Source organism: Genypterus blacodes, unplaced genomic scaffold, assembly GCF_046128005.1.
Source record: "Genypterus blacodes isolate CSIRO-AG114 ecotype Tasmania unplaced genomic scaffold, CSIRO-AGI_Gbla_v1 ptg000054l_1, whole genome shotgun sequence".
Taxonomy (NCBI): Eukaryota; Metazoa; Chordata; class Actinopteri; order Ophidiiformes; family Ophidiidae; genus Genypterus; species Genypterus blacodes.
Window position 1 is genome coordinate 2,423,393 of NW_027466866.1, and position 26,114 is coordinate 2,449,506.

The window sequence follows — 26,114 nt, forward strand, 5'->3', positions numbered from 1 at the left end:
GTAGGAAGCTATAAATACAGTTTCATCACACACACACGTACTCGCATTAAGACACCCGGACACCCCACACACATCACGCACAGCCCCCCCCCCCTCCCCCTTTTCTGTGCTATTATTAGCCAAGTCAGAACAAAAGAATTTCAGTCCGGTAATCGAGCCAGGAGGGGAGGGTGTTCACAGGGGTCTCTGCCAAAAAAAGTGTTTAAAGATTTAGTTTCCATAAGTTGGCCTCGGTCACGGGACTCATAAATATTTAGCCATTAGGAGGACCTTCTAAGGAGAACCCCCCATTGTTTTCAAATGCCGCACGCTCTTTTGCACGCTTTCTGGGAACGAGGCATTACGCAAAGGGACGTTTATTTCTAACGCCTTGGATCTGAGCGCAATGAGGGTGTGTGTGCGTGTGTGTGTGTGTGTGTGTGTGTGTAGCTGACTCCTTTATGCCAACCTGCTTCAGCCTTGATTGGTTTCACACGTTGGCCTGGTGCACCAGTTTGAAAATGGTTTAAAAATGGAGCGATTAGGAACGTTTTGTTTGGGTAAAAGTCGTATTTTATATGCATTTATGTGGATTAAACACAGCTGTGTGTGTGTGTGTCTGTCTGTGTGTGTGTGTGTGTTTTAACTTGTATCGGTGTCGTACCCTGTTCATGGTCTTTGTATGAGTTCATATTCCAATGGAGTGTGTAGTTTTTGGTAAATCTTGGAAAAAAACTGAGAGCGAGACTTTGCAAACATTAAGAGTTATAGAAACGTGTGTGTGTGTGTGTGTGTGTGTGTGTACCAAATGTGTAGGTCGTCTTCTGTCTATGAGTTTGAGAATTGAGTGTGATTACCATGTATGAGGGTGTATTAGTGCTCACTGTATATATGTGTGTTGCAGTGTGTGTTCTGCTCTGACGCACAGTCAAACACGTGCTCTCATGTTCTCAGTAGGATTCACTTTGCAGGAGGCTGGTACTCTGCCATCACACACACCCCTCCCCCCTGCCCCCTCTACCCTGTCCTGTCCTGGCATGACCCCCCCCCCACACACACACACACACACACCCTTACACCTCCACCACCTCATGCCAGGACATCATCAGTGTCATCAACCCAACAATGTGACCTGTTGTAAAACAGATACTACGATTTTACAGTAGAAGAGAATGTGAAACAGTAAAACTATTTATTTTAAGCTTGATTGATGATTTCAATCTCTAAACCCTGAATACTTTGGATCAACTCTGCCAGTCAGTGAAGCAGGATGACAAAACGTTATAATTGAATTTCTGTCAAATCTGTTTTAGACTTTGAGACATTTATAAGATCTGAGATGACAAAACATGAATATATATGAACATCACATAATATGTACCTATTTACTTTTAAGTTAAAGTTAAAGACTGAAACTTAACTAATAACGACTCTGTAAAAAAAAAAGCGAAACAGAAAAAAGCTCAGCTCAAAACTTTAGAATAAATAAACAAATCTAGAGTTGAGAATGAAATAATTATTTAAAAACACCTCTAATGTTCCTGTTTATGCTTCTGACTACGAGGGAGGAAGACTGAGGCTTGTTGCCTGTGTGTGTGTGTGCGTGTGTGTGTGTGTGCGTGTGTGACTCATAGTTGGGTCCAGCGTTCCTCTCTGCCATTGTTCCAGCGCTGGCATGGCTGTCGTGACTCCCACCACCAACACAATGGGAGGGAGATTTTCGCGCGGTGATCGGGACTATTGATGATTCATGTGTTTATATCCCACCTTCCTAACAGCCACACAGCGCACCCACCCACCCCCCCCCCCCTTTCCTCTCTGCACGCCTTAATATAAAGGGATGCGTGTCTGCGTTCGGGGACAACCAGCACTTTTGTGTTCCGTGTCAACACACAACACGCAGGAGCTGATGAGATGATGGAAAACACACACATATGAAAAGGACTTTACAGTAAACACAGTTATCACGGCAGGTGAGTCATACGGGAGGAAAGTCCACCTTAAATCAAGTGTTTTGCCGTTATTGCGTAATATCCTTTGTATTCAAAGTGATATTTAGGGATTTCTGGCCTTTGCATGAAATCTTTAAGGAGACATTGACGAGATTTTTTCCATATTAAAATTATGCAAAAATGTCACAATTTGATACTCAAATGAAAGTAGAGACATGAAAATCTGTCAATTACGTCCCCTTAAAATGAAAAATACAGTTTGCTGAAAGTTAGTGTGAGTTTTCTAAGTACAACGAAACAGGAACATGTATTAACAATATGTCAAACCTGCAACATGAGGCCCGATGACAGAAAGGGGGGGGGACCAGAGGGGGGGACCGGGGGGGAGGGGGGGGACGCTCACGAGCTGCAGAAAAATCAGAGACAACCTGAAAAACGGCCGCAGCGTCCAGCCAACAGCCACAATAAAAACCCCGAACCATTCTGGGCTTTTTTATCGCCGTGTTTCAACGAGGATCGAAGCTGTTACGCAACCCCCCCCATCTCTCCCCCCCCTCCCATTTCATCTTCATCCCCCCTTAGACGCCTTCATCACTTTGTCCCGATACTGTACAGCGTGACACGTGAGTCTCCAAACGCACGTCCCCCTTTTAAGAGGACAGAATTGTGTAGAAAGTGTCTCCAGTAACCTGCAGTGAAACCGTAGACGTATATTTAGTCCATCCACCTGATAAAAGAGGATCGGGGAGGAAAAGAAGCGTGACGTTTTGAAATGTGGCTCCACTGTTTATTTTAGTCATCTGGGGACAGTTTTTGGGGGGATCCAGACAGGTTTTCTCGGCCTCTCTGTCTCTGTCTCTTCTTTTTTTCTTTCCTCTTTCTCTGTCTTCTTGTCTCTGCGTGTAGCGGGTGGAGAGGGGGACCGGCGGGCGGGAGGGGGGGGAATGGTAAAAGCAGAACCGAGGGCCATTAAGTTGAAGAGGAACTGTATTAGAAGTTGTGTTCCCTGGGAAAGCTCCCAGCTGAGACGGGAACAGCCATATTGGATAAACAGATGGAGAGGAAAGGAGAGGAGAGGAAAGGACAGGAAAGGACAGGCGAGGAGACACAGAGGTGAAACAAACGGGAAGAGAAAGAGAGAGAGAAGAGGACAGAGGAGAGGAGGAATTCAAGGAAAGGAAAAGGAGAAAAGGACAGGGGGAGGGCAGGGGTTTAGGTTGAACACTCACCTTTCTCTTTGTGACCTATGCTGAACTAGCCTAGTGTCAAGGTACAAGGAGTGTGTGTGATAATGTGTGTGTGTGTGTGTGTCTACTGATTGCGGCTCCCTGCTCTTTTTTTCCACCCCTGACTGAGTGGAAATTAATAAGGCATTTTCATTGTGATCTCTGAACCCTGGGAAGTGGTACACCTATAAAGCCTTACACACACACCCACACACACACACCCACACACACACAAAGAGCGTAAGGATGCAGTGTCTCTTGTCACAGAGGTCAACTCAGCCCTCCCAGCACCCCCCACCCTGACAAACGGCAAGTGCAACGGGCTTGGCGTCCGCCTGCACTTGGCAGAGATTTGTAACTGTGTCCCTGGTCCATTGCATTTGAATTATTCTGCAGGCTGTGCTGCAACCCCCCAACACACACTCACACACACACACACACACACACACACACACACACACACACACACACACACACACACGCATACGCGCACAGAGGCGCGCTCACGTCTCCACCTGCCTCCCCGTAACACTCGCTTCAGATTAGTTGGGAAAAAAAGGTGGTGCGGAGAGAGAGAGGGAGAGAGAGAGAGAGAGAGAGACGGGGAGGAGAAGGATCGATGGAGGAAAAGAAACGGCGGGAGTTTAAATGAGTTACAGAAGGAGAGACGGAGAGAGATGAAAGACAGACAGAGGAGCGAGACAACGAAGAAAGAAGAAGAGCAACAAAGATTTAGAGTGAGAAGTCTTATTGACTCGGAGAGAGAGAGAGAGAAAGAGAGAGAGAGACAACTAGGGGGAGGAAGGGAGGGAGGGAGGGAGGGAGGGAGGGAGAGATTGGTGACAAAGAGAGAGAAAGAGAGATGTTGCAACAAACGTGAAGAGCAAAAGTAGGCCGAACGACCCTGAGAGGTAGAGAGAGACAGAGAGCGAGACAAAGAGAGACGATGAGGAGGAGATAATTAAGGACAGAGTGAGAGAGACTGAGGGGAGGAAGAGAGGGAGAGAGGAAGAGAGGGAGAGAGGGATGTGGGGGTTAAATGGGAAGATGAACTAGAGTCTGCAGAGAGAAGCCACGGCCAAGGGCAGGAGGAGGAGGAGGAGGGGGCACGGTGAAGGACAACAAGGGAGGTGTGGGTGAACAGAGGACCAGTGGGTGGGGTTGTGTGGGGGTGCGCGCGTGTGGCGTGGTGGGGGTGGGGGGTCGGCTGGGTGGGGGGGTCGGGGGGGGGGGGGAACAGGTGGAAGGTTAATGGGCCTGGAGCGGATCCACCAGACGCTCTGGGGCTTGATATATGGGCCCGGGCCCGGCGCGGGGCGTAGGCTTTCAAAGATATATTATTTCATTTGAGGAGCAGCAGCATTCTGGCCAACACCCCCCCCCCCCCCCAAACACACACGGCCGCACACACACACACACACACACACGGGCACACATACACTGCTACCAACACCCCCCACAGCCAAGCATTTGTCCAGTGATAGATGATGACTGACCCCCCCCCCCTCAACAGACACACAAAAACATGCACAAATACACAGTATACATTGCCCCCCCACCCTGCAACCAGCCCACTACACACGCACACACACACACACACACACAGACTGCCCTGTGCCATACAAATCCTCGATTGTAAGTGTAGTTCTGTGAAATAAAGAGAGAAAAGTAGTGAGGGTTTATTTTGGCTGGAAGTCTCTCTCTCTCTCTCTCTCTCTCTCTCTCTCTCTCTCTCTCTCTCTCTCTGTTTCTCTGTCTCTCTTTAACTCTTTCTGTCTTTCTGTCCCCCCCTCTCTCTCCCACACACACACACTCCTCTTCACTGTCAGGTCTTCAGGCCGCCTGTGTTTCTATTTTAGTGGTAACAATATCTGTTTGATCAGTAGCACCGGTTTGGTGCAGGAGGGGTTTTTGTGTGTGTGTGTGTGTGTGTGTAGGGGGGGGCGTCCTCTCACAAAAGCCTCTTTTCATTCATAAATTATGGAGCAGCGAACTCCCTCTTTTTTATAAATACTGAAAAATGACCTTCCCGAATTTTTGGGAGAACAGGAGAAATGTGCACACACACACACACACACACACACACACACACACACACACACACACACACACACTACACTCTCTAGTCTTCCTCATTGAACATATATTTCTCAGCATAACCAGCGTCTGAATATATTCCAGCACCATCTACTTTGGCTGGTGGATGGATAAAAAAATTTCCCAGCATCCTCCTCTGTCCCCTGACAGTTGGTGAGTTTCGCTTTAAGATATCAGCCTTTTTCCAAATACAACACACACAAAAAACCCAAACCGGTCCCCTCGGTCTGACCCCGGGAGACCGCAGGGGGCCGGAAGGAAGCGCAGGAGAACACTTGTTAAAAGAGAAGATTTAAGGTCACTGATCCCAGAGGAGCGGCAGCGCTGAGGAAGACTACAGGGCCTTCAGCACCAGCAAAGTCTGCTCATCCACTTGTTGCTTTGATGAGGGATAAAAGGCTGTCACGAGCTACAAGTTTACGGAGCTCCGGGCAATGATAGACTCATCTGTCCTCAGCAACGTTTCCTCTTCCTCATGCCTCTTCCTCACTTAGGCACTTTATTTTTTTTTCCTTTCCCCTTTTACTTTTTACTGTTTCATTATTGGCCTGACATTCTCATTCATGCAGGCTTGCTGTGAGAGCAGGCAGGGAGGGGGGAGGGGGAGGGGGAGGGGGAGGGTGTGTGTGTGTGGGGGGGGTGTAACAGTAACACCACTGTTAATAGATGATAAGCAAAGATAAACATTGTTGCATTGATTCGCGCCACCGTAGCAGCGCCGGACCCCTCGGAAGACGTGCCAAAGTCTCGTTTTAACTTCCATCTGTCCCTGTCCGTCTCCGTCTCATCTCGCCCCTCTTCAAGGCAGTAGAAAAAGAAAAGCAAAAAAAAAATAGATAAATAAATAAATAAAAAAGAATCGCCTCCCTCCCTCCTCTGTAGTTCTCCATTTTCTTAGCAAGTAAACACAGGCGGAATGGCATTTGCGAGCACTTTGGGGCGTTCGGCGGGAGAAAGAGCAGGTTGTGTTTAAGTCTCGTTTGAAGACGATCAGGGTAAAAGCCTTTTTTATTGGCAGGTCATGCTGCTTGTTAAGACAATGACGCAGGTGACTAGGCTGTGCTGTTAGCCTCAGTGGCCCCCAAACTAACACAGTTGTTGTTTTATAAGTTGGCAGCAGTCAGTCAAATCATCACAGAGAGAGCGGGGCGATCAAAAGGCAGAGAGGAAGTGGGGGGAACGAGACACAAAAGGAACGAGCAAACAAAGCGATACGGAGACTTGATTTAGTCAGACGAGCGAACAAATCAACTCAACAGCGTGCAAACACTTTACACGCCCCGAGTACAAAGGAACTTTCTCCCCTCCATGCTCCTCTTCCTCCTCTCTCTCTCTCTCTCTCTCTCTCTCTCTCTCTCTCTCTCCGCTGTGCCTTATGAGCCACGTTTAAGCTGCGGCTCGTGCAGGAGCCTCAGCAAAGTGTCTCCCATCAAGACAAGTCTCACAGATCACAGCAGCAAGAAAGCACAAAGTACCAGCCAATCTTGTAAAAGTATTGTTATCTGACAGGGAGGGGGGGGGGGGGGGGGGTTAGGAGGAGCGGTAAATATACAGACAGAAGCGGCGGATTGTAAATAGCTGCGGGGCTATAGGGTTTCATCCGGGTCAAAGGAGCCGAGGTGTGGCTGCTGCAGCCTCACGCCGACCCTCGACCTCTAAACTAAACTCACCGCACTCAACTATGCAGAACTGTCAGCTAATTTATCTTCCCCGCCTGTGTGTGTATGACTGTGTGTGTTTGTGTGTGTGCCTGTGTGTGTCTGCACGTATCTCGTCTTTACAAGAGCTACAACCAAGAAAGAACAGTGAAGTGACATTATCCTTCAGCTTTCACGACGATATGAAATAGGAGGAATCAGACGTTTATACGCTGAGTAATCTCTCTGCCGCTCAGTCAGCAACGATCTTCTGCGAACGATTCCATTCCTGGGCTGCGTTTTTTGGATCGCGTCCCTTCAGCTGGCTTTACAAATAAAGAAAAAAACAACAGAAGAATGCCTGGAGCGTCTTATGTTCCGTTGTTGCGTGGCCTCAATTATCTGCCTGTAATCTGGTCCGGCCTTAGAGGCTGGACGTGCGTCTGCCGCTTCCGTCACCGAGCTGTCAACAGTTGTCCCCTCGATGTCTATTTTTGATGCTTATTTACAGCTTGTCTATTCTGGACGGGTGGAGCCGGGGAGCTGGAGAGTTTGGAGGGGGGACAGGGGGACTGGGGGACAGTCAGGAGCGTCCAGGAGACAATAGAGAAGACAGTGAGCGGAGTCGGAGTCGGAGAAGCTGGGCCGGCTTGGTTTACACTTTAAGAGAACAGGGGGTATTTATATTCAACTGTAAGGGCCGACCGTCGGGTTTGCGCGGCGATGACTGATGCGTGCGGTTCATAGGTGTAACATTAGACATTGTGCTTGTGCCGTGACGACGGGCGAGAAATTGCAACGGGGGGGCCGTATGCCAAACAGGCCCCCCGACGGAGAAAATGGCTTCGGCCCCCACCGACAAAGTAGGACAAAGCCACCTGTTCCCGATCCCTTTACTTTAAGCATTCCTTTCTTTGCCCCGGGTCTTAATTTTTCCTCTCCCTCCCTCGGCTCCTCGGCTCCTTTTAACGACTCTCGCACCGTCGCAGCCGCGTCTCCTTCTCCCTTCCATCTTCGGCATCAATAAAAAGCCATAACTCCGAACCTGGCACGAGCGGCGGATAAATGATTCCATACATATGAAATAAAGGCGGTAATGGTCATTACAGCGTCCCGCGTTCCTTTAGGACCGCGGCCTCTTAAAGGGGATAAAAAGAGGCTTTGCACACGAGCTGAAACAATGATGAGCGGTAAACCGTAACGTGGCGAAAAGGGACTCGTTGACAGAGGTGTCGACAATGCCGTTAAAGTGAGAGAAATGAACTAAGAAAGGGTTTTAAGGTGGAAAGCCGCAGTTCCCCCTTTTTACGCCCCAGGGCCCAGACATCATACGACACATGTTGCACCGCACGCCCTCGCCCTCACATCGCTCAATCCAAGATATTTAATTTGCGGTGTATAAAGGAGCTGCGATCCCAGTAATCTCTAGAGCACAACACTGACCACCACACACACACACACACAAACAAACAAACTAACCCGACCCATCCCAGAGCGTCCAACACTAATGGGAATTTGCGTCTGCCTTTGTCTGACAGAAAGCGTCACCGCGTCTGTCTCTGCATTTTAAAACAGCTTTAGGTCTCTCCGGTGCGTTAGGATGTATAGCTGATGCATGTGTGTGTGTGTGTATGCTTGAGAGAGAGAGAGAGAGAGAGAGGAAGTTGAAGTCTTTTAAGCCGGTTGTCTCCTCTCTTTTTCGTCTCCTCGTCCCCTTAACGGGCAGCCAGCCAGCCAGCCAGACAAGTATGATGAGGTCATTTCCCGCTGTCTATCATTAAGTCACACACCACACACACACACACACCACACATCCATACGTAAGTGCATGCACATAAATCCTTTTTTCTCTTTCTGCCCTGTACATCTCACAGTGATGATGGCAGAATGACGCCAATGCAATACCTCAATGTTAACACACACACACACACACACACACACACACACACACACACACACAAACACACATGAACTCATGCACATATGCACATAAACTCAGCAGTTGGAGCCACCCAATCACACACACACATTCACCTCCTCACCCTTTGATCCCGCGGCCCCAGCCTCCACACACACACACACACACACCCCCAGCCCACAGAAACACAGTCATAAATTGCAGCATTAACTCAACCAATGATTGCACAGCATGGAAATCCTGGCTGAGGGTTTATGTTCAGGATCATTGTTAGATTAAACACTACGTGAAAGTGTGTGTGTGTGCCTGTGTATGTGTGTGTGTGTGTGAGTGTGGGGTGGATCAATAGGGTTTCTGTGATGGGTGCCTCCAGCCAAGAACCCTATATGGAGTCTACGCCCGACAAACACAACAATATAGGTTTGTCGGATAGGTACGCATAAAACAGGACGAGTGTGTCTGTGTGTCTGTGTGTGTGTGCAGGTATGGAGATTACTGCCTACAAGCGTTTGAACGTGTGTCTCTTAAGTATGCAGCTCTGGACATGATTGCATGCAAGAATGTGTGTGCGTCTGTGTGTGTGTCTGTGTGTGTGTGTGTGTGTGTGTGTGTGTGTGTGTGTGTGTGTGTGTGTGTGTGTGTTACTTTTGGGAGATGCAGTTCCCTTGGCTGCGTACGTACGAGAGGTCTAATGTTGGTGTGAATAATTGATTAGGGCCTCTCTGTGTTTTTGATAATTAGTTGATAGCTTCTTAGCTCTAAGCCCTGAGATTTCTCGTCGAGTGTGTTTGCGTGCACGTGTGTGTGTGTGTGTGTGGGGGGGGGGGGGGGGGGGGGGCAGCTGGGTGGTCTTCTGAGGTAGTCTGAAAACAATAATGCTGATAAAAATAAAATCATCCTAAGCCAGGCACTCTGCTGGCTTAACTTTCTTCAGATAAGCAACAAAGGAACACACCTTTCTCTTTCTCATAACCTCATTTCATTCCGACACCGTCTCTCTTAATTGTCTCATCCGGTTGCACTTCGTTACTCAACATTACACACATTATTCACCGTGATGTGTTTGCAGTCCACGCAGCCTCTGTAGCAGACACGGATCAACATAGCATGCATGCAGAGAGACTCCTGCTGGACCTCGCACTGACCCGTTCTCCTGCTTTATTGATTTCCGTGTCTTTCATATGCTTATGCATCGGGTAAAAACAGAATAAGAAAGTTTGGTTTGGTATTTGTTTTTGTCCGCATATCCCTGATATCAGACAAAGAGGGTGGCGGGGAAGGGAGGAGGGGTTGCAATCATCAGCGACCTTGACAAACAGACGCCCCCGCCTCATGCAGCACACACACACACACCTATAGAGATACTTTGTTTTTCTCTCTGGTGAATGTGGTGCCAAGCTTCTCTCTGGTTCTGACTGGGAGTGTTTGCGTGTGTATATTGTGTTCACATAATAGCCGTTATATCAAAAAGTCCTTTTCATCAGCTTTTTCTGGCGTTGCATGTTTGAAAGTGTTTGTGTTTCTGCCGTATTTATTAAGCCCACAAATTGAAGCCCTGGCATAGTTACTGATGTTGGATCAGGATTTCCATTTCCTCTCGTGGCCTTAAATCTGTGTGTGTGTGTGTGTGTGTGTGTGTGTGTGTGTGTGTGTGTTGCGGCGAGAACTGGATGAACCATAGTAGACTCACTTCTTCTCTTATTCCCTCTGGAAGAATCTAAGGGGAGAAAAAAGTACGTGGGGAGGGAGGGGGGGAGGGGGATGAAAGTAAAGATGCAGCTGAATGTAAGTCTGGGACAAAAAGAGGAATGTCAGGATGTATGGACTCAATAGAAGATGTGAGGATGGGAAGTGTGTGTGTGGGGAGGGGGGGGGGGATTTCCAATCGAAAGCGGTATGCTACCAGGGTCAGAGGTCAGCCTCCAGAGTCCGTTAATGCAGTCACCGTGGGAACCAATCAATCTGAGTGCACCGGCAGGATCGATCAGGTGTGGGCACATGTGGACATATCCAGACAAGCAGCAGCAGTCTTTACACACACAAACACACACACACACACACACATATTCTGTATATATATATACACTACAGCATTCATGCACTGTTACAAAGTGCTGGAGTGCATTGTGATACATTTATGGAGACACAAAACAACTTGTACTTGTACTTTTGTGGACGTACAGATAGGATTGCTACATTAATTCAAAATAATAGATACTTTTTCTGCACTTCTTCTTAAGTCTTATAACCTGGTGTTGACGAGACTGCACGTCGTTATCTTGTATGCGTCTCAGTGTGTGTTTGTACTGATCGCAAAGCAAAGTTTGCGTGTTTGCCAGTGAAACCCAGTAGAAGCTGCAGGCTGAATCAGAACCCCAATTTTCAGTCTAAAACACACTTTGCTTTTCGTTTTATAAAAGCATCTGTGTCATCAAATCTTTGTACTTTAGCTTCAGGTTAGTGTATATCTTAATCCAGAGTGATTCACAGTAACATGCCTGAATACATACTGATCAAATATATGAGGCCTTCTTGTGACAACAGTGTTAGTTTGTGAGTTCACAGGTGGCCGCTGGCATCTGGATGGCTGTTTAGGGACATAATAAGAGTGTAGGGTTTCTGTATGCTCAGTGAGGGGATCAGCACACAGGCATTCTGCACTACCTGATACGCTGGATTACATATACACGCAACCAACAAACAGGTGCCGCTGACATGAAATGTTCATAAGTATGCGCGCAATGGTATACATATTGTGTCATACGCAGAAATGCATAGTGCGCATTTGTGGCGCATGTCATCGTCTGCTGTATAAAAACATGAGGTCGACCGGCATGTTGTGTTTTAAGGCGACAGCTGTATCGACTGTTGAATTATGTCTCATAAGGATTCACGTATTGTTAAGTTTTAATGTTTATGAGAAACAAAACATGTAGACACAATCACGTTTCTGCATGACCAGCGATGTCGTTTTATTTGTACTTTTCTGAGTATATTATCAGCAGTATTATCATTCCTCTCTTCAGTGTGATCTCTCCGTCCCCACAACCGGCAGCACCACCTGCTTATTTTCCCAGCATTCTTATCTCAACGCCAGTCGTAGGATCCAGGCCTAAACTCGCTCATTGGTTTGGGGATTGCTGCATGGTGGAGGGGGGAGGGCGGGGCGGAGTTGTGGTGGTGGTAATGGTTTTCTTCTCATGCACCATGTCGCCTGTGTGGAAGAGCAGCAGAGTGTTTGGATCACGGACGCGCTGACCACACCCGCTCCCCTGCTCGCCAGCTCACATTGCTGGCACATCCTGGGGATTTTGTCACTCTGCTCTGTCAGTTCTACTGATGGATGCAACTCTATTTGTGGCTATTGGAAAGTATGGTTGCCAAAATGATTTGTGGTGGTATTCAATTGGTACTTCTTAAACGCAATCTAAAAAGAGGTGCTGACCAGATACAGTATTATAATAATACTCCGCTGTGACCTATATTTCTTCTCAGACGTTAGGATCACTGACTTACCTAGTGAGTCGTTCTTTGTTAAGTCAATGATACGGGTAATAAAGGGAGAGAATAGGTTAATAGTTATTGTCGGGGAGGTACTTGCACAAGAAAACATATCAGCCCGCCATGATTTCCAGACACAGCGTGGAACAATTAGTTGAATAAAATCTCTACTGCTGGCAAAGGAAACCCGCACTGGAACTGAGCTACATTCAAGCACAACATAATTAAGTGTTGATAACGCTGGGAGAACAACAGGCAGTGTGGAAGGTGAATTAATGCCTGTTCCCAGGTGAATACAGAGGCTGTTCGGCACAAGGCAAACAGATGCCGAGACAGGACGGCACCAAAGGAAGGCTGCCGCACGCGCACCGTCATTGATGTCGGCTTCAAACCTTACCTGTCGTCCTCCCACACGCCGCTGACTCCCGTCCAGCAGAGACGGACAGAAGTCGTGTTTGTGTAGAAGGCAGATAAACTCATAGTCTGTGTATGTGTGTGTGTTTGTGTGTGTGTTTTCCCCTTCTGTGTAAAAAAAAATAGTGTGATTCCCTCCATTCATTAAGGCTCCACAGAAGGAGATTCCATTAATCTGTTCATTAGGCCACATCAAAAATGGAACTACTTATTAAAATCAGATCCAGCTGTGTTCTCTCGTTAAAGCGCCGCGTTCCGTACGAAGCTTAACAATGCTCGTGGCACAAGACCAAACCAGCCACGAGAAAAAAAGGGGGGGGTTAAGGGGGGCTTGGATTCTACAACATGGGCCTGTTTTGACTTAACATATGAAGCACATGAAGATAATTGCTCTCATCTTAGCGGGGGGCAATGAATAAACATTATTTTTTGTCAGCAAGCGTCTGAATGCTGCGATTCCAATTAATTTACATTTGCCCAGAAATGGAGAGAATATCTGCACTTAATCACTATGGTTTATTCCTCAATTTCCCACAAGTCTTTTCTCATTCTTTCATTCCCTGTCTGGCACTTTCATTCTCTCTCTCTCTCTCTCTTTCTCTCTCTCTCTCTCTCTCTCTCTCTCTCTCTCTCTCTCTCTCTCTCTCTCTCTCTCTCTCCCTCTCTCTCTCTCTTGAAAATTCCATTAATCTCAGACGGTGGTTTTGAACAAAAGCTATGGGGTAAGCGATTGATCCGGGCATTGATCCCACTCGCCCGAACGATCATAAAGGTGTTAAATTGGTTTCTAGGAGGATATGTATGTTTCATTGCTGGCTGCTGCGAGAAGTTACTGCTTGGATTTTTTTTTGTTTTGTTTTCAAAACGAAAATGGGTGATGTTATTAAAATATTAAATAGATCACACCTTGAAAAGTAGAACTTAAATGTGTATTCGGAGGGCGAGTTTGGAGCTATTTCTGGAGTCTTTTCTCCATTAACATGAACCCTACAAGCTAAATCCATATAATGAGTTCTGCATCATGTCAAGGGCAGATAGAGACCTGAGACTATCCAAAGATACACAGCAGGTCCCACTTCATTCATATTAAAGACAATGCTTCAGCTTACCACTGTACAACTAAATTAACGTCATGTTCAACTACTCAATCAAAGTGTCTTAAAGCATAATTTCCAAAGCTTTTTGGGGGAAAAGAATGCTGCATTTATGAACGGCTCATCATATTTTCTGCTAGTCAACTGAAAAAAATGCAATCCACTAACTGGACTAACAAGCTTCAGCTACTCGATGCCATTTAGGCAGAAAGTAATTCTGCTGATTCAGCTTTAAATCTATAGCTTCAGTCGTTATGAGTCCAAAGAAATGAAACGAGGCAAAAAAACAACAGTGTTTCCTAATGAGTTGCTGGGAATTGTTTTCTTTTTTTATATTTAAATTACCACCTTGCTGTGGTCGTCTTATCAAAATGTTCCATGATCACGCGGTGTGATAAGTATTAACCAACTAAAAATAAATCACCCATTTTATTGCTTCTGCAGAGGTCAATAAACTGCCCATTTGAACTTTGTAGGGTCATATTCTGAAAACATCAAATTGGCAAAGATGCTAATCAGCCAATGGCAATCAGCCAGGGCTTTACTGACCACAGCCGCCCTGCACAGAGACAGGACGAGAGAACTGGTCCGCACGAGAACACGAGGTGACACGGTGGTCTCCTTTCGTGGCGGGTTAGTTTGCACTATCGGAGCGAGCAGGCGGGCGATCTGTTGAGATCAGGCGCCATGGACGTTGCTCTTTGACAGAGCAAAGGAAGAGCTTGTCAGGGAAACGGGTCATGTCGCTGGTACTTAAAGGGTCAGTGAACTGAACCCCAAACCCTGGCCCGCCCCCCACGCCTGTCTGTCTGTCACCATTGCCCCCCGCCCCCTTCCGCCCCCCTTCCTCCTGCTCGCCATCATCCCCCTCCTAGCCGCTGCCCCCCCCCTCCCTCTTTGATGAGCCAGGCCCTTGTCAGAGAAGAGCTTGCAGGCAGGCAGAGTGAGGACAGTCCTTTGATGAGGACCCTGACACTTGCCAACATTGCTGACATGCAGCGGGGTGTACCCATCCATACACACACACACACACACACACACACACTTCCAGGGTCCTTAGATGGAAAGATGAAGAGAGGGGAACGGAGTGCTGATGTACAGTATTAGAGAACCCCCCCCTGCCTCGCTTGCTTTCTGTGCTCTCTGATGGTTTTAATGATGGAATTTGAATTTTGCTTTCGTCCCGTGCTTCACGCCTCTAGTGCAGGACGACGAAAAATAGATGGAGGAAGAAGTAGGAGAGAAGAAAGAATGTTTAAAATAATAACTTGTTCAAACATAGGCATGATAATGGGACATCTGGGCCTGCAGGTACAGTAGAAGGTGCTGGCTGGAGAACCAAAGGCCACTTGTCTATTTTTTACCTATCAGGGTCACTAAAACCGCCAAATGGTATTGCTAGAAGAAACTGGTCAAACAAAGCATCCAGCAGCTCCTGGGTTTGTGATTTGGCTTTGCCACCTCAGAGTTATGACCCAGTGATTGTTAAGTCTGTTCGAAAAGTAAACAGGCACAACACTAGTCATAACAATCCCAATCAACAAGCGATAGACTTCAGACTTGGCCACAGCTCGTCATTCAAGGTAATAAAGTGCTCGCTCTTTGTTGGCACAGATACTGTTGTTGACATGAAGTTTGTACCTGCCTGACGTCTTTGCAGATTTCAACAAATGTGCAGACAGCACACAAATAAAAGACATTCCTCCTGAAAGATATTGATGCTGCACCTGCCAGCACCGCAAAGTTACAACATCGATCCACATTCTTCCGCCCTGTGAGCTGTCGTTGACATTGGTGCCGCACGTCAGACGGTTCTCACCGACTAAGAGCAACAAAGTAATTCACACCACCGCAAAAAGGCACAATGTGCAGAGAAAGACACATTATTCACAACGACACCACAAAGAGCTGATAGAAAAAGGAGGGAAAGGAGGAGAAGAAAGAACCTCTCATACATTTTCCTCATTCCTTCCTTCTCAATGTGGCCTTTTTTGTCTCTGTCTGATTGTGTGTGTGTGTGTGGAGTAATGATTAACACAGTCAGCCATGGGAAGAGACGGCTGCTTACAATGAAGGGGGTTGTTTTGGTGCGGAGGAACGCCGCTCCACTTGCGTCAGCTCACCTGGCCAGTGCCTGGGAGCCAACGGCCGGCATTCAGCAGGGAAGAAGGGCTACTTCCACCTTATCGCCTGTGGAATCACCCAAACGGCAAACAGATAAACCCTGTTACATTGTCGAATTAGGCACGTAGCAAAGTGTTTGACACAGTGTGGAGAGGTTCACACGAGAAAGCCTGAGTGTGTACAGGCAGGGGACTTCGGAGCTTTGCGGTGTGCAATTAATCAATAGTGATCGAGCTTATCTCGCATTTACAAGCCACCTGTGTCTGTGTGTGTGTGTGTGTGTGTGGGGGGGGGGGGGGGGGGGGGGGGAATACTGGTTGATGTTTTTCAACCATGGACTCACAATGAGAGATTTTTTATATGCGTGGATATAAAAATTTCAAAAGTTTGCACATCTGTGTTCCCGGGTCTCCTTGTGATTCTCAAGGACCTTTTTTGTGAATTCTGCATTCGTATTTGGAAAATTCATTTCAACAAAGTGCACAAGTGCCTCTACAACAAAACTGAGCCTTTTTATGTAGAGACACAGCACAGCATTTACACTGTCATAGCTTATTGACTGATGTATTGTCTCTCCTGTCCCTCCTGTCTCTCCTACTGGGAGAAGACAACAAGACATCTCACAGAGGCGACCACACGTGTGATGGTTTCTGAGCTATAACAATTAAACTGCATTCTCTCCGTGTCTTTCTAACCAGGTGGACGACCAGATGAAGCTGCTGCAGAACTGCTGGAGTGAACTCCTCATCCTCGACCACATCTTCCGTCAGGTGGTGCACGCGAAAGAAGGCTCCATCCTATTGGTCACCGGGCAGCAGGTGAGACGCCGACATTCTCTTCCTCTAAGTGTCTCCATCTACCTGACTTGTCCCCCTTTGTCCAAAACCAAATGGACACAATCAGCGTCTCCTCAGGGGACCAAACAGCTCCTCATCACCTCTGAGAGTGTTATTGATCACTCGCCAGCACAGCCCCATTAAATATAGATTATGCTTATAGATATCAACTAAAGTCAATAGAATAATCAATGCAGTTTTTTTTTTGTTGTCATGGTGTGTGAGGACCCCTGCAGTGACTAAAGCACGGTAACACACGCTGCAGTCATGGTGGGTGGATTCAAAAAGTGTTTGTCAGTGTGTTCTTTTGTTTTGTTGGGGCCCTTAAGGAAGTTGGTGGGCGCTGATGCCTGAGGCCCTAACTGAGATCCACAACGCATCAGGATGCTTTGGCAGTGTGTTTTGTGAGCATCAGGCAAAAAAGAGACAACAGAATCAAAGTGCGAACACACACACACACACACACACACACACACACACACATGTATACACATACACACAGCGAGCAGCAAACACTCACGACGAGCAGTGATCTCATCGACAGACACATTCACAGACACTTCTGAGGGAGTTTTCAGAGAAGACGTACACACACACTCACTCACTCATGGTGCGAGAGTACACAGCCAGACAAATATGTAACACTTTTGCAAGTGTACTAACACACACACACATACACAATACTGCTTATCATGAAAATGCATCTGAACCACGGCTGTCAGTGAGGTGAGCTGTGATAAATTATTGATTGGCTGGCTCTCCAAAACATTGCTCTTCAAAATAATGTTTTACAACAATAGATGCTGGCATAAATATTGAAGCAAGGTTACATGTGTGTGTTTGTGTGTGTGTGCGTGCAAGTGTGTGTGAGTGAATGGAGACAGTTGTGGTGGATTTCGGAATGGGTGAAACAATACAAGTTTAATATTTGCATTGCCAAGATTGATTGATTGATTGATTATATCATAAAAGTTATTGTATGAAACTGTCTGTGGGGATTATGGCACATTTACGAAGTTGAGAGATGTAGAAATATTTGTGGAGACGGGGAATAAGAGTGAATAGGAGGTGGATGACTGGAGAGGGGAGACAGAGAGGGGGGACAGAAGGTCAAGAGTTAGAGCTTGTAGTAAAAGATTGGAGGAAGAGAAGAGGGGCGATGGGAGAGGAGTGTTGTAAAGGAAGGAGGGAATAACTGAGAAAACTAGCAGAACTGGAGAAGTTAGGGGGGAGAAGGAATTGTGGGACGAGGGAAGAGGAGACGGAGGACAGAAGGTAAGAGATAAGGAGGAATGGAGTAGAAGACGAGGTGGAGAGGAGATGAGGAGGCAGTTTGAAGAGATGAGAGTGGCGAGGAGGAGGAGTGGGCGTTGATAGTCAAGGGAGGTGCAGGACAGCGGCCTCGTTTGCATATATTGGTTAATGAACAGCTGGTGTTGGAGGGCGCTGTGTGTGTGAGTGTGTGTGCGTGTGTGTGTGTGTGTGTGTAGCTCTGAAACAGTTCATTATCTCCTATTATTCTCTGCCTGGCCAGGGGTGACAGCACTCCAATAACACCAGGGATAGAGCAACATCACCCAGAGCAAATGAAACTCACACTCTCTCACTCTCACACACACACACACACACACACACACACACACACACACACACACACACACATGCAAGCCATACGGGCCTGCAATGTGCTAATATCTCAACAGTACCAACATGTTCATCACATATGAACTCGACACACAGCTGAAGTCTCTCAGAGCTCAGCAGATCCATCAGTAGTTATGTGTCCTAACTGACGTGCCATTGAGCAAGGCATTCATCCCGCTCACTCATCATGGATTCCACTACAGTCCAAGTGAAATGATCAAATCCACCCTGGGATCCTCAAACGATTCACACCCCAGAGTTGAGTGCAGGAGTTATTTCGAGGGGTGAGGAGTTGTCGTTTCCTTTTTCGTTCACTGACCCACTATCCCGTTTCCTTCCTGCCTTGTCCACTTATCTGGTTATACTTAAGTTTTGTGGTTTCCTACATGTCCCAGGATGACTTCTGGATAACCTCTGAGGCCAGGCGGACTTGAACTTGTGTTTCATTCAACTTGTGCTGTAGCAGAGTTGCTGAAAAAGTGACGTGACCACATCTTGCATTGCATTCTGGTCCGTTTCTTATCTTATCTTTCACTTTTTAGCTGTCAAATCCCCCCCCCCCCAAAGGAATGTTGCTGTGCTATTTTGACAGTAACATTCTGTTTTTATCTAACGGATTTCCACCTACATGTCGGTGCAAAATGACACCTCTGGAAACAAACTTCTTCTCTTTGATTGAGGGGAACCGACACTAAAACCCCGACGCTCACACACAGCGAGAATAAAACACGAGAAGCAAACGCGTGAGGGAATGAAAGGTTGCCTCGCCAACTGTTTTGGGGCGGACGTGTCCTTTTAAAGGGGAAAATGTAATTAAGTAAGTAAATATGACATCAGGTATGTTGTCAGTAGCCACACCGCAGCATTGTTTCACATGAAGAAACCGACCCGCGAGCACTGTGGGGGGGATTAGCGGAGTAATGCGTGGATACTCGATACGCAGCGGCAGGCTTTAGTCAGACATGCTTCACCAGCTCTCCGCTCCTTCTTTAGCCCATCAAATGCTCCATAAGTAATTTAATCTCTCATTGAGCTCGCAAAACAAATGACACACTCTGAATCGGGTCAGAGTATTTCAACTGCCTCTCTCCCACGTTTGGATCATTGATCGCTGATACATTAAACTACGCCCGGGAAGTCAAATCAAGACTAATTTGCAATTATTTTTTGTGAGTTTTGGAGTGAGGACAGGTTTGTTTGGATGGTGAGTTTCGTCTCCCTCCTCTTGGGCTTCCGTCTCTGCTCGTGTCTCTCACACTGACCTTTCAAAGAGATCCATGTTAGCAGAAGACGTCCTGTCACGAGAGAGTGAAACGCAGAGCTTCACGCCTGTCAGCCTGTTTCATCTCATTTTTCCCCCTCCTCATCTTCCTATCTTGCGATTCCTGTTTTTGCATAATTCCTATCTATTTCTTTTATTCCTCTATGCTACTGCGTGTCTTTATGTCACCAGCAGGGAAGACAGATAGCCATGAGTATTGTGGGTCGAGGGCTTGTTCTTTACCCTGATGTTGTAAGATCAAACACAACATGCAACTCATTAAAATGCATGCAAACGTGAAAATGACAACGATTGGACCGAATGTCTGAATGATTAAGCAAGGCCTCGCAGCTCGGCACAGAGCTTTGTTTTGGAATGAGAAGTCTGATATTTTGATAGCCAAGTTGCTTCTGGTGTACATGAAATTCAAATTTGGCAGGAAGGCAAAAACAAGCCTCTTCCTCAGCCAGTCCCGCGTTCCTGCGCTCTCAGACGAGGCGGCACCTTCTGCAGCTTTCACACAGATCAAAGCCCCCCATGCATCAAACCAATCCTACCTTCCATATTCATATTTAATGATCAGCTAGGATCGTTCATCGCGCTCATGATTGGTTGATTTGGGGATTTATTCATATATTTGCTCTCTATGTCTCTCCAGGATGGTTAATAAAGGAGTATTGATTGATTGATTGAAACTCAGGTCACCAGGGTTAGTGCTAAGTCTGCTATAGTGACATTATAGCGTTTTTACCTCCCCCCCTCTGTTTTTACTAGGAGGCAATAACCCAAAGGCATCACCATCAACAGTCCAATCCTTCAATGAAGTTATTTCATGCACAGTTGATTTTATGTAAATTGATTGACACCTTAGAAGGGGAAGGGGGGGGGGGGTCTGCTGTTCACTCAGTCATAACTCAACAGTCTCGAAGGTGAGAAGAAGAAAAGAGAGAGAGAGACAAAGGATCGAGTTATTGATAAATTGAGGGTATGGAATAAAGAGAATTAGGGGACAGAAGGGAAAAGGAAAAACATGATGTATAGCTTAAATCGTCCCGGCTTTGACCCTTATTCCTTTTCAAGACGGATTAAAAAGCCGTCTTCAGTCAGACTTTTTCCACGATGAATTAATTCCAAATGCAGGGGTGTTTTTAATTGCAAATGGAGGAGATCGCAGGGACCCCTGCTTCTCCCTGAGCTTTCAGAAGTGTGCACACCTACATCTACCTTCCCCTGGAAAATGCTAGCGCAGTCAATTATGGTAATGAATTGTCAATAAATATAAAAATTTAATATGGTCCTGTGAGTGGCAGCTAAGGACTTGCCTCCCAGACAAATGTGCTGCGGCTGCAGATATGAGACTCACCTGCAAACAGGAGGTGTGTGAGTGTGTGTGAGTGTACGTGTGCATGCAGAGGGAGGGAGGGTGGCTCCCAAAGACAGGGTTGAGGATGACCTATCTATCTATCTATCTATCTTTCTGGGGGAGGGGAAGGGAAAGGGTAGAGTTTGCAGTTTTCTTTACATCAACAGAGAAATCAGATCCTGCTGTCATGAAACACGGTTAAACCCCAGAAACATGCAACCGTATACGTGTCAGCCAAGTTTCACTTTGACAGACGGAGCGAAGCACGTGAGTCCATGTTGGGGCCACAGTGAAGAAAAATCATTATATGAAGTTCAGATTGCTGATATGTTGAAGGTGTAATCATTTGTTTTCGTGTTGTTCTGTCAAAAAGTGATTGACGGAACAACAGGAAACAACAAGCTGTCCAGTCACTGAGCTGAAGTAGAGCTCGAGCAGGCGGAGAAACAAAACACAGAAAAGAGGCAAACACAAAGTTGTAGACAGAACCAAGTGAAAAAGTCTAAAAGGTCAGAGAGGAAGGAGGTGAAGAGCTGATCAATCTATTAACCAGCGCTGGGGATGAGCCGCTTTCAGCAGCTTGATAGGAGCTCTAAGATTTTCAAAACAATGTCACTTTTTTGACAATTAGCATAATAGCTTAGCAAAAGCTCTGAGAGTTAAACACCAAAGATATTCAATGTTACTATGAATAGTTGGCCACTTTTTTCTAAGGGGCTTGTAGTGTAGTGAACTAATTCATAAAGAGTGTAGCTTGGCTGCAGCTGAACTACTTTAGATAATGAGTAGCTTGCTCCTTAAAAAAGTAGCTGCCTCAACTCTGAGTTATTAGCTATCGGTACAAGCTTGCGGGTTTCGTTGATATTGAATCAACGCAAAACAACCATACAAAACAGTAGAATATTTCTGTTTGCTGTCTCCAGTCAGGCTTACTTTGAGTATCTGTGTTTATGTGACCCCTGACCTCCCTTTCCTCCTCCTCCTCCTCCCAGGTGGACTATGCGGTGATAGCCTCACAGGCAGGAGCCACCCTCAACAACCTGTTGAGCCACGCCCAGGAGCTGGTGGCCAAGCTACGCTCACTTCAGATGGATCAGCGGGAGTTCGTCTGTCTCAAGTTCCTGGTCCTGTTCAGCCTCGGTGAGTCTCTGAAAGCTCTGAGTGGGGTTGTTTGGAGGGGGGTGGGGGGGGGGGGGTCTGATATCTAAGCGGTGGGATAAAGAGCAGGTAAGGAAAGAGTCAGAGTCCAGTCCAGTCCACCAAAGAGATGAGACGAAGAAGAGGTTTAGAGGAATTTGTGGAAGCAATGAACAAATAAGTGTTAACAAAAAGAGAGAGAGGAAGGACACAAATATGAGGATGGGTGAAACAGGAAATGAGAGAGGAAGGTACAACAAAAAATCATCAGTCTTGAGAGGTTAGAGGGGATGAAGGAAGGCATGAATGGTCTGTGAGGGACAATGGAAGGAAGCAAGGCACAGTGGAGAGTGAGGTTTATGAAAGAGCCACAACTATGCCAACTGAATTGTGGCATTTAGTTGCAATAAAACCCAAAAAAAAACATTAAGCTGAACTTTAAAACTCAAAGAGGATCACCACAGGCAAACATCCTGTTCAACCTGCCGCTGTAAACTTTAAGTGGCACTTTAGACAATGAATAAAGGGATGTTACATTTTTGGGATTTGAGCTGACGTCCCTTTGGGATTTCCATAAGTGGAATTGGAACGAATCAGTATCAGTATCAGTTCCTGGATTGGGAAAATGTACTGTATGTTGAAATGTTATATTGACTTTGGAAAAACAAACAAACTTCTGGCTGCGTAAACTGTGTGTGTGAGAGTAAGTGCATGAGATAGTGAGGACGGGGAGGCGGGAGGGAAAGTGGGCACGTTTGGGATGTTGTGGGTATTCTCGGGTTGTTTTTCTGCTCAGATTGAATGTCCGGACGGTCAGAAAGGAGTGCGGTAGAGTAGATACAGGTCAGCTGGGGAAGAGAGGAAGAGTGGAGAAGGATGAGGAGGAAGATGGGAAGAGGATTTGGTCGGGGACGGGGGGTGATTTGGTTCGTTCAGGGGGTAAAGCGGAGCGTTCGGGGGGCAGACAGGTGGGAAGGAGCTGAGGCGAGGAGGAGTGCTTTGGCAAGGGAGGGAATTGGAGGTATGAGTTGCGAAATTAGTCGAGGCACAAGGAGACGGGGTACATTAATGGTGTGTGTGAGAGAGTGTGTGTTTGTGTGTTCAAATCCCATAGCTGCACTCCAGTCTATGAGCCGAGGTCAGACATTGCCAGGAGACTGTCATCTCTGTCTCTTTCCTAATGAGTCTGCAACAAATGGCCTCTGAGGGATACACACGCACACACACACAAGCAGACACACACACACACACAAGCAGACACACACACACACACACACACACTTTACCAAACCTAGTTTAACATCACATGTCAATGATGTTAAGGTAAGCAACAGTGGAATTTCCAAAAGTCCTCAGCTGTAGCCATTTCTCTAAACAAAGAATGTGAGACTCATGAAGCACGAGACAAGCAGCACACACACAAACATACACACACACACACACACACACACAGTACACACACGCAGACGATTGGGCTGATCAGGGGGAATTAATGTTTGTGTTAGTGATGTTTGTTGGGGAGAGGGGTAGATTGCAGTGGGGCCGCAGTGTGTGTGTGTGTGTGTGTGTGTGTGTGTGTGTGTGTGTGTGTGTGTGTGTGTGTTTGTTTGTTAGTGTTCTTGGGGTTTTTTTGTGTGGGTGTTGCTGGGACTCAGGGTCTAAATAATTTGGCAGACACATCATCCATAATGAAAGGCTCACCTGAGGGATGTGTATCGCCCCCGGCACTGCCTGTTCTCCGGCATTGCCCAGGCCTCCCGCAAAAGAAGCTTGACACAGACGCCGCTGAGCCGAGCGAGGGGATCAGTTGTGGTGGAGGGGCGCAGCGGGAGGGGGGGGGGGGGGGGGCTGTGTGTGTATTGGCTGTGAGAATATTAATATATCAGAACATTTACTTGTGCATATGTGTGTTTGGGTGTGTTTGTGTGTGTGTGGCTGTGGTGGCACAATGTCTTTCTTCCTGCTTCTTTTGTTCACACTATTGGTCTGTACTATCTCTCTCTCTCTCTCTCTCTTTTTCTCTGTCCCTCTCTTTCTGTCCATTGGTCGCCCTCCTCCTGGACAGCAGAGCTCTCACTTAAGCCAGTTGACGATAAATACGAGAATATTATTTGACATATTTTGAGACTTTGCACATATTCCGTGTTTAGATTTTTCTGCCACTCTATGCCATCCCCACTCTCTCTCTCCCTCCCATGTCATTCCTCCCTTCTGACGAGTGGAGGCTCTCCTCCAGAACTGAGACGGAGTGAGAGGGCGACATAGAGCGATAGTTTAAGGATCGGTAGCTGTTGTCTGGTGTCAGAATACTGTAAATGAGCCTTTGATTTCCTTTAAAAGAGCTCTGGGGCTTAATAGAGAGACTGACAGTGAGAAAACTCACCCGCTGATTTATACCTCTCAGGTCTGATCCCTGCGCTGCACGTTTCTGGCCTTTAAGAACGCTTAAAATAAGAATAATAACTTACATTGGTCCGTTCCTGTGGAGGTGTGATCAGTGGGGTTCAAGGATCAGATTCCACTCTCCCTCCCTCTGCCTCCCTCTGCCCCATCAGAGCTGCTCAGTCTGTACATCTCTGTGTAGTTTAAAACTTTGATTATACTCCGATTAAGGCAATGAGGTGATTTTATCTTTCAAACATCCTGTAAACACCATAATCAGGTGGAATTCTGCATGAATTGGTGTTGGATTATGTGATTGCAAGTCAATTTACTCCAACATGTAAACGAACCATCGTCTTACAATCAAACCTAAGTATTCCACGCATGTGTGCAGAATATAATAAACACACTGACCGGGTACAATGCAGCTTGGAACCCACGCACGATGTGAAATCCTCTGATAAAATGTATCATCATTCGCAGATGAATCCCACAGACGCGTGTTTGATGTATGTCACCGTACAGCCAAAGCAGATGCGATGACAGTGAGTGTGAGAATGTTCAGGCAGAAAGCGGCAACCTCAGCCATGTCAGGTGTAATTGGGTGAGACAGGCACTGCCAGTCCTCGTCAGCCGAGAGGAGAACCAGAGCAGCGGTTTAGACCAGCGCTGGGTGGTAAATGCTCCCAGTGGATAGAGCAGATTTGTGGGTATCGCCCTAAATAATGCCCCTCCACGGAGCTTTCTTAGCTGGAACCAAACCAGTGAGAATCTGGAAAAGTGTGGGGGAATTCTGCTTGTTTTTTGAATTCATGCTTGGAAATAATGATGACGGGTTACATTAGAACTTCCATTAAATACTTCACACATTTCCATGGCTGCTTTAAAGGTAAGAAAAGGCCAGTAAGTGTGTATTAATACAGTACAGTTAGACTGAAGTCCAGAAGTGAGCTGGTGTGGGACAATTGAAGAACTCAGCGCAATTTGTTGTCCTATTCATAAGACGAGCGGTGATTTAGCAGCAGCCTCAGCACCACATTAGCTGTCTGTCAAGTGATTAGTCAGGCTCCCGCCCATCCATCCCCACCTCCAGCCGTCCCTCGCAATCCATCCAGCCCTCTGCATTGTCTCTCTGTTCATGGCTCTGCCCTCACTCCCCTTTTACACATTCATCTTCGTACGGGCGCACATCCATCACAGCTCCATCCTCACTCCTCCTCCTCCTCCTCCTCCTGCACCGCTCTTCATTCCTCTTCCCCCCCTTCACCGGTCAGCCATTTGTCTCTTCTCCTCCCGCACTTAACTTTTCCACCGTTCCTGCTCGCCTTTAAAAACGTCTTAACTAACGTCGTTTTCACTTTTGAGACTCACATTCCAAACAAACCAAATAAAGCCTTTTTTAAAGATTTCTCCAATTCATCAGTTTACCTCTGTGTTCATCCTTCAGTCCTTAGACTTAATCACCCCCGTAAGGAGACGTCTCACATTAACATGTTCAGCACGCCGCCACACAGCAAAAGCTTTTTTTTTTCTTCCTGTCCACCAATCT

The 26,114-nt window shown here is 46.8% G+C and overlaps 1 protein-coding gene across 1 annotated transcript in view; it reads left to right on the forward strand.

Annotated features, from left to right (window-relative positions):
* Positions 1–26,114, forward strand: part of nr5a2 (nuclear receptor subfamily 5, group A, member 2) — a 57,165-nt gene that overhangs the window by 16,743 nt on the left and 14,308 nt on the right. Inside the window, exons 5-6 of the mRNA XM_076151269.1 lie at positions 16,641–16,760; positions 22,039–22,186. Of these exons, the coding sequence (XP_076007384.1) occupies positions 16,641–16,760; positions 22,039–22,186 (268 nt within the window). The remainder of the gene's footprint in view (positions 1–16,640; positions 16,761–22,038; positions 22,187–26,114) is intronic.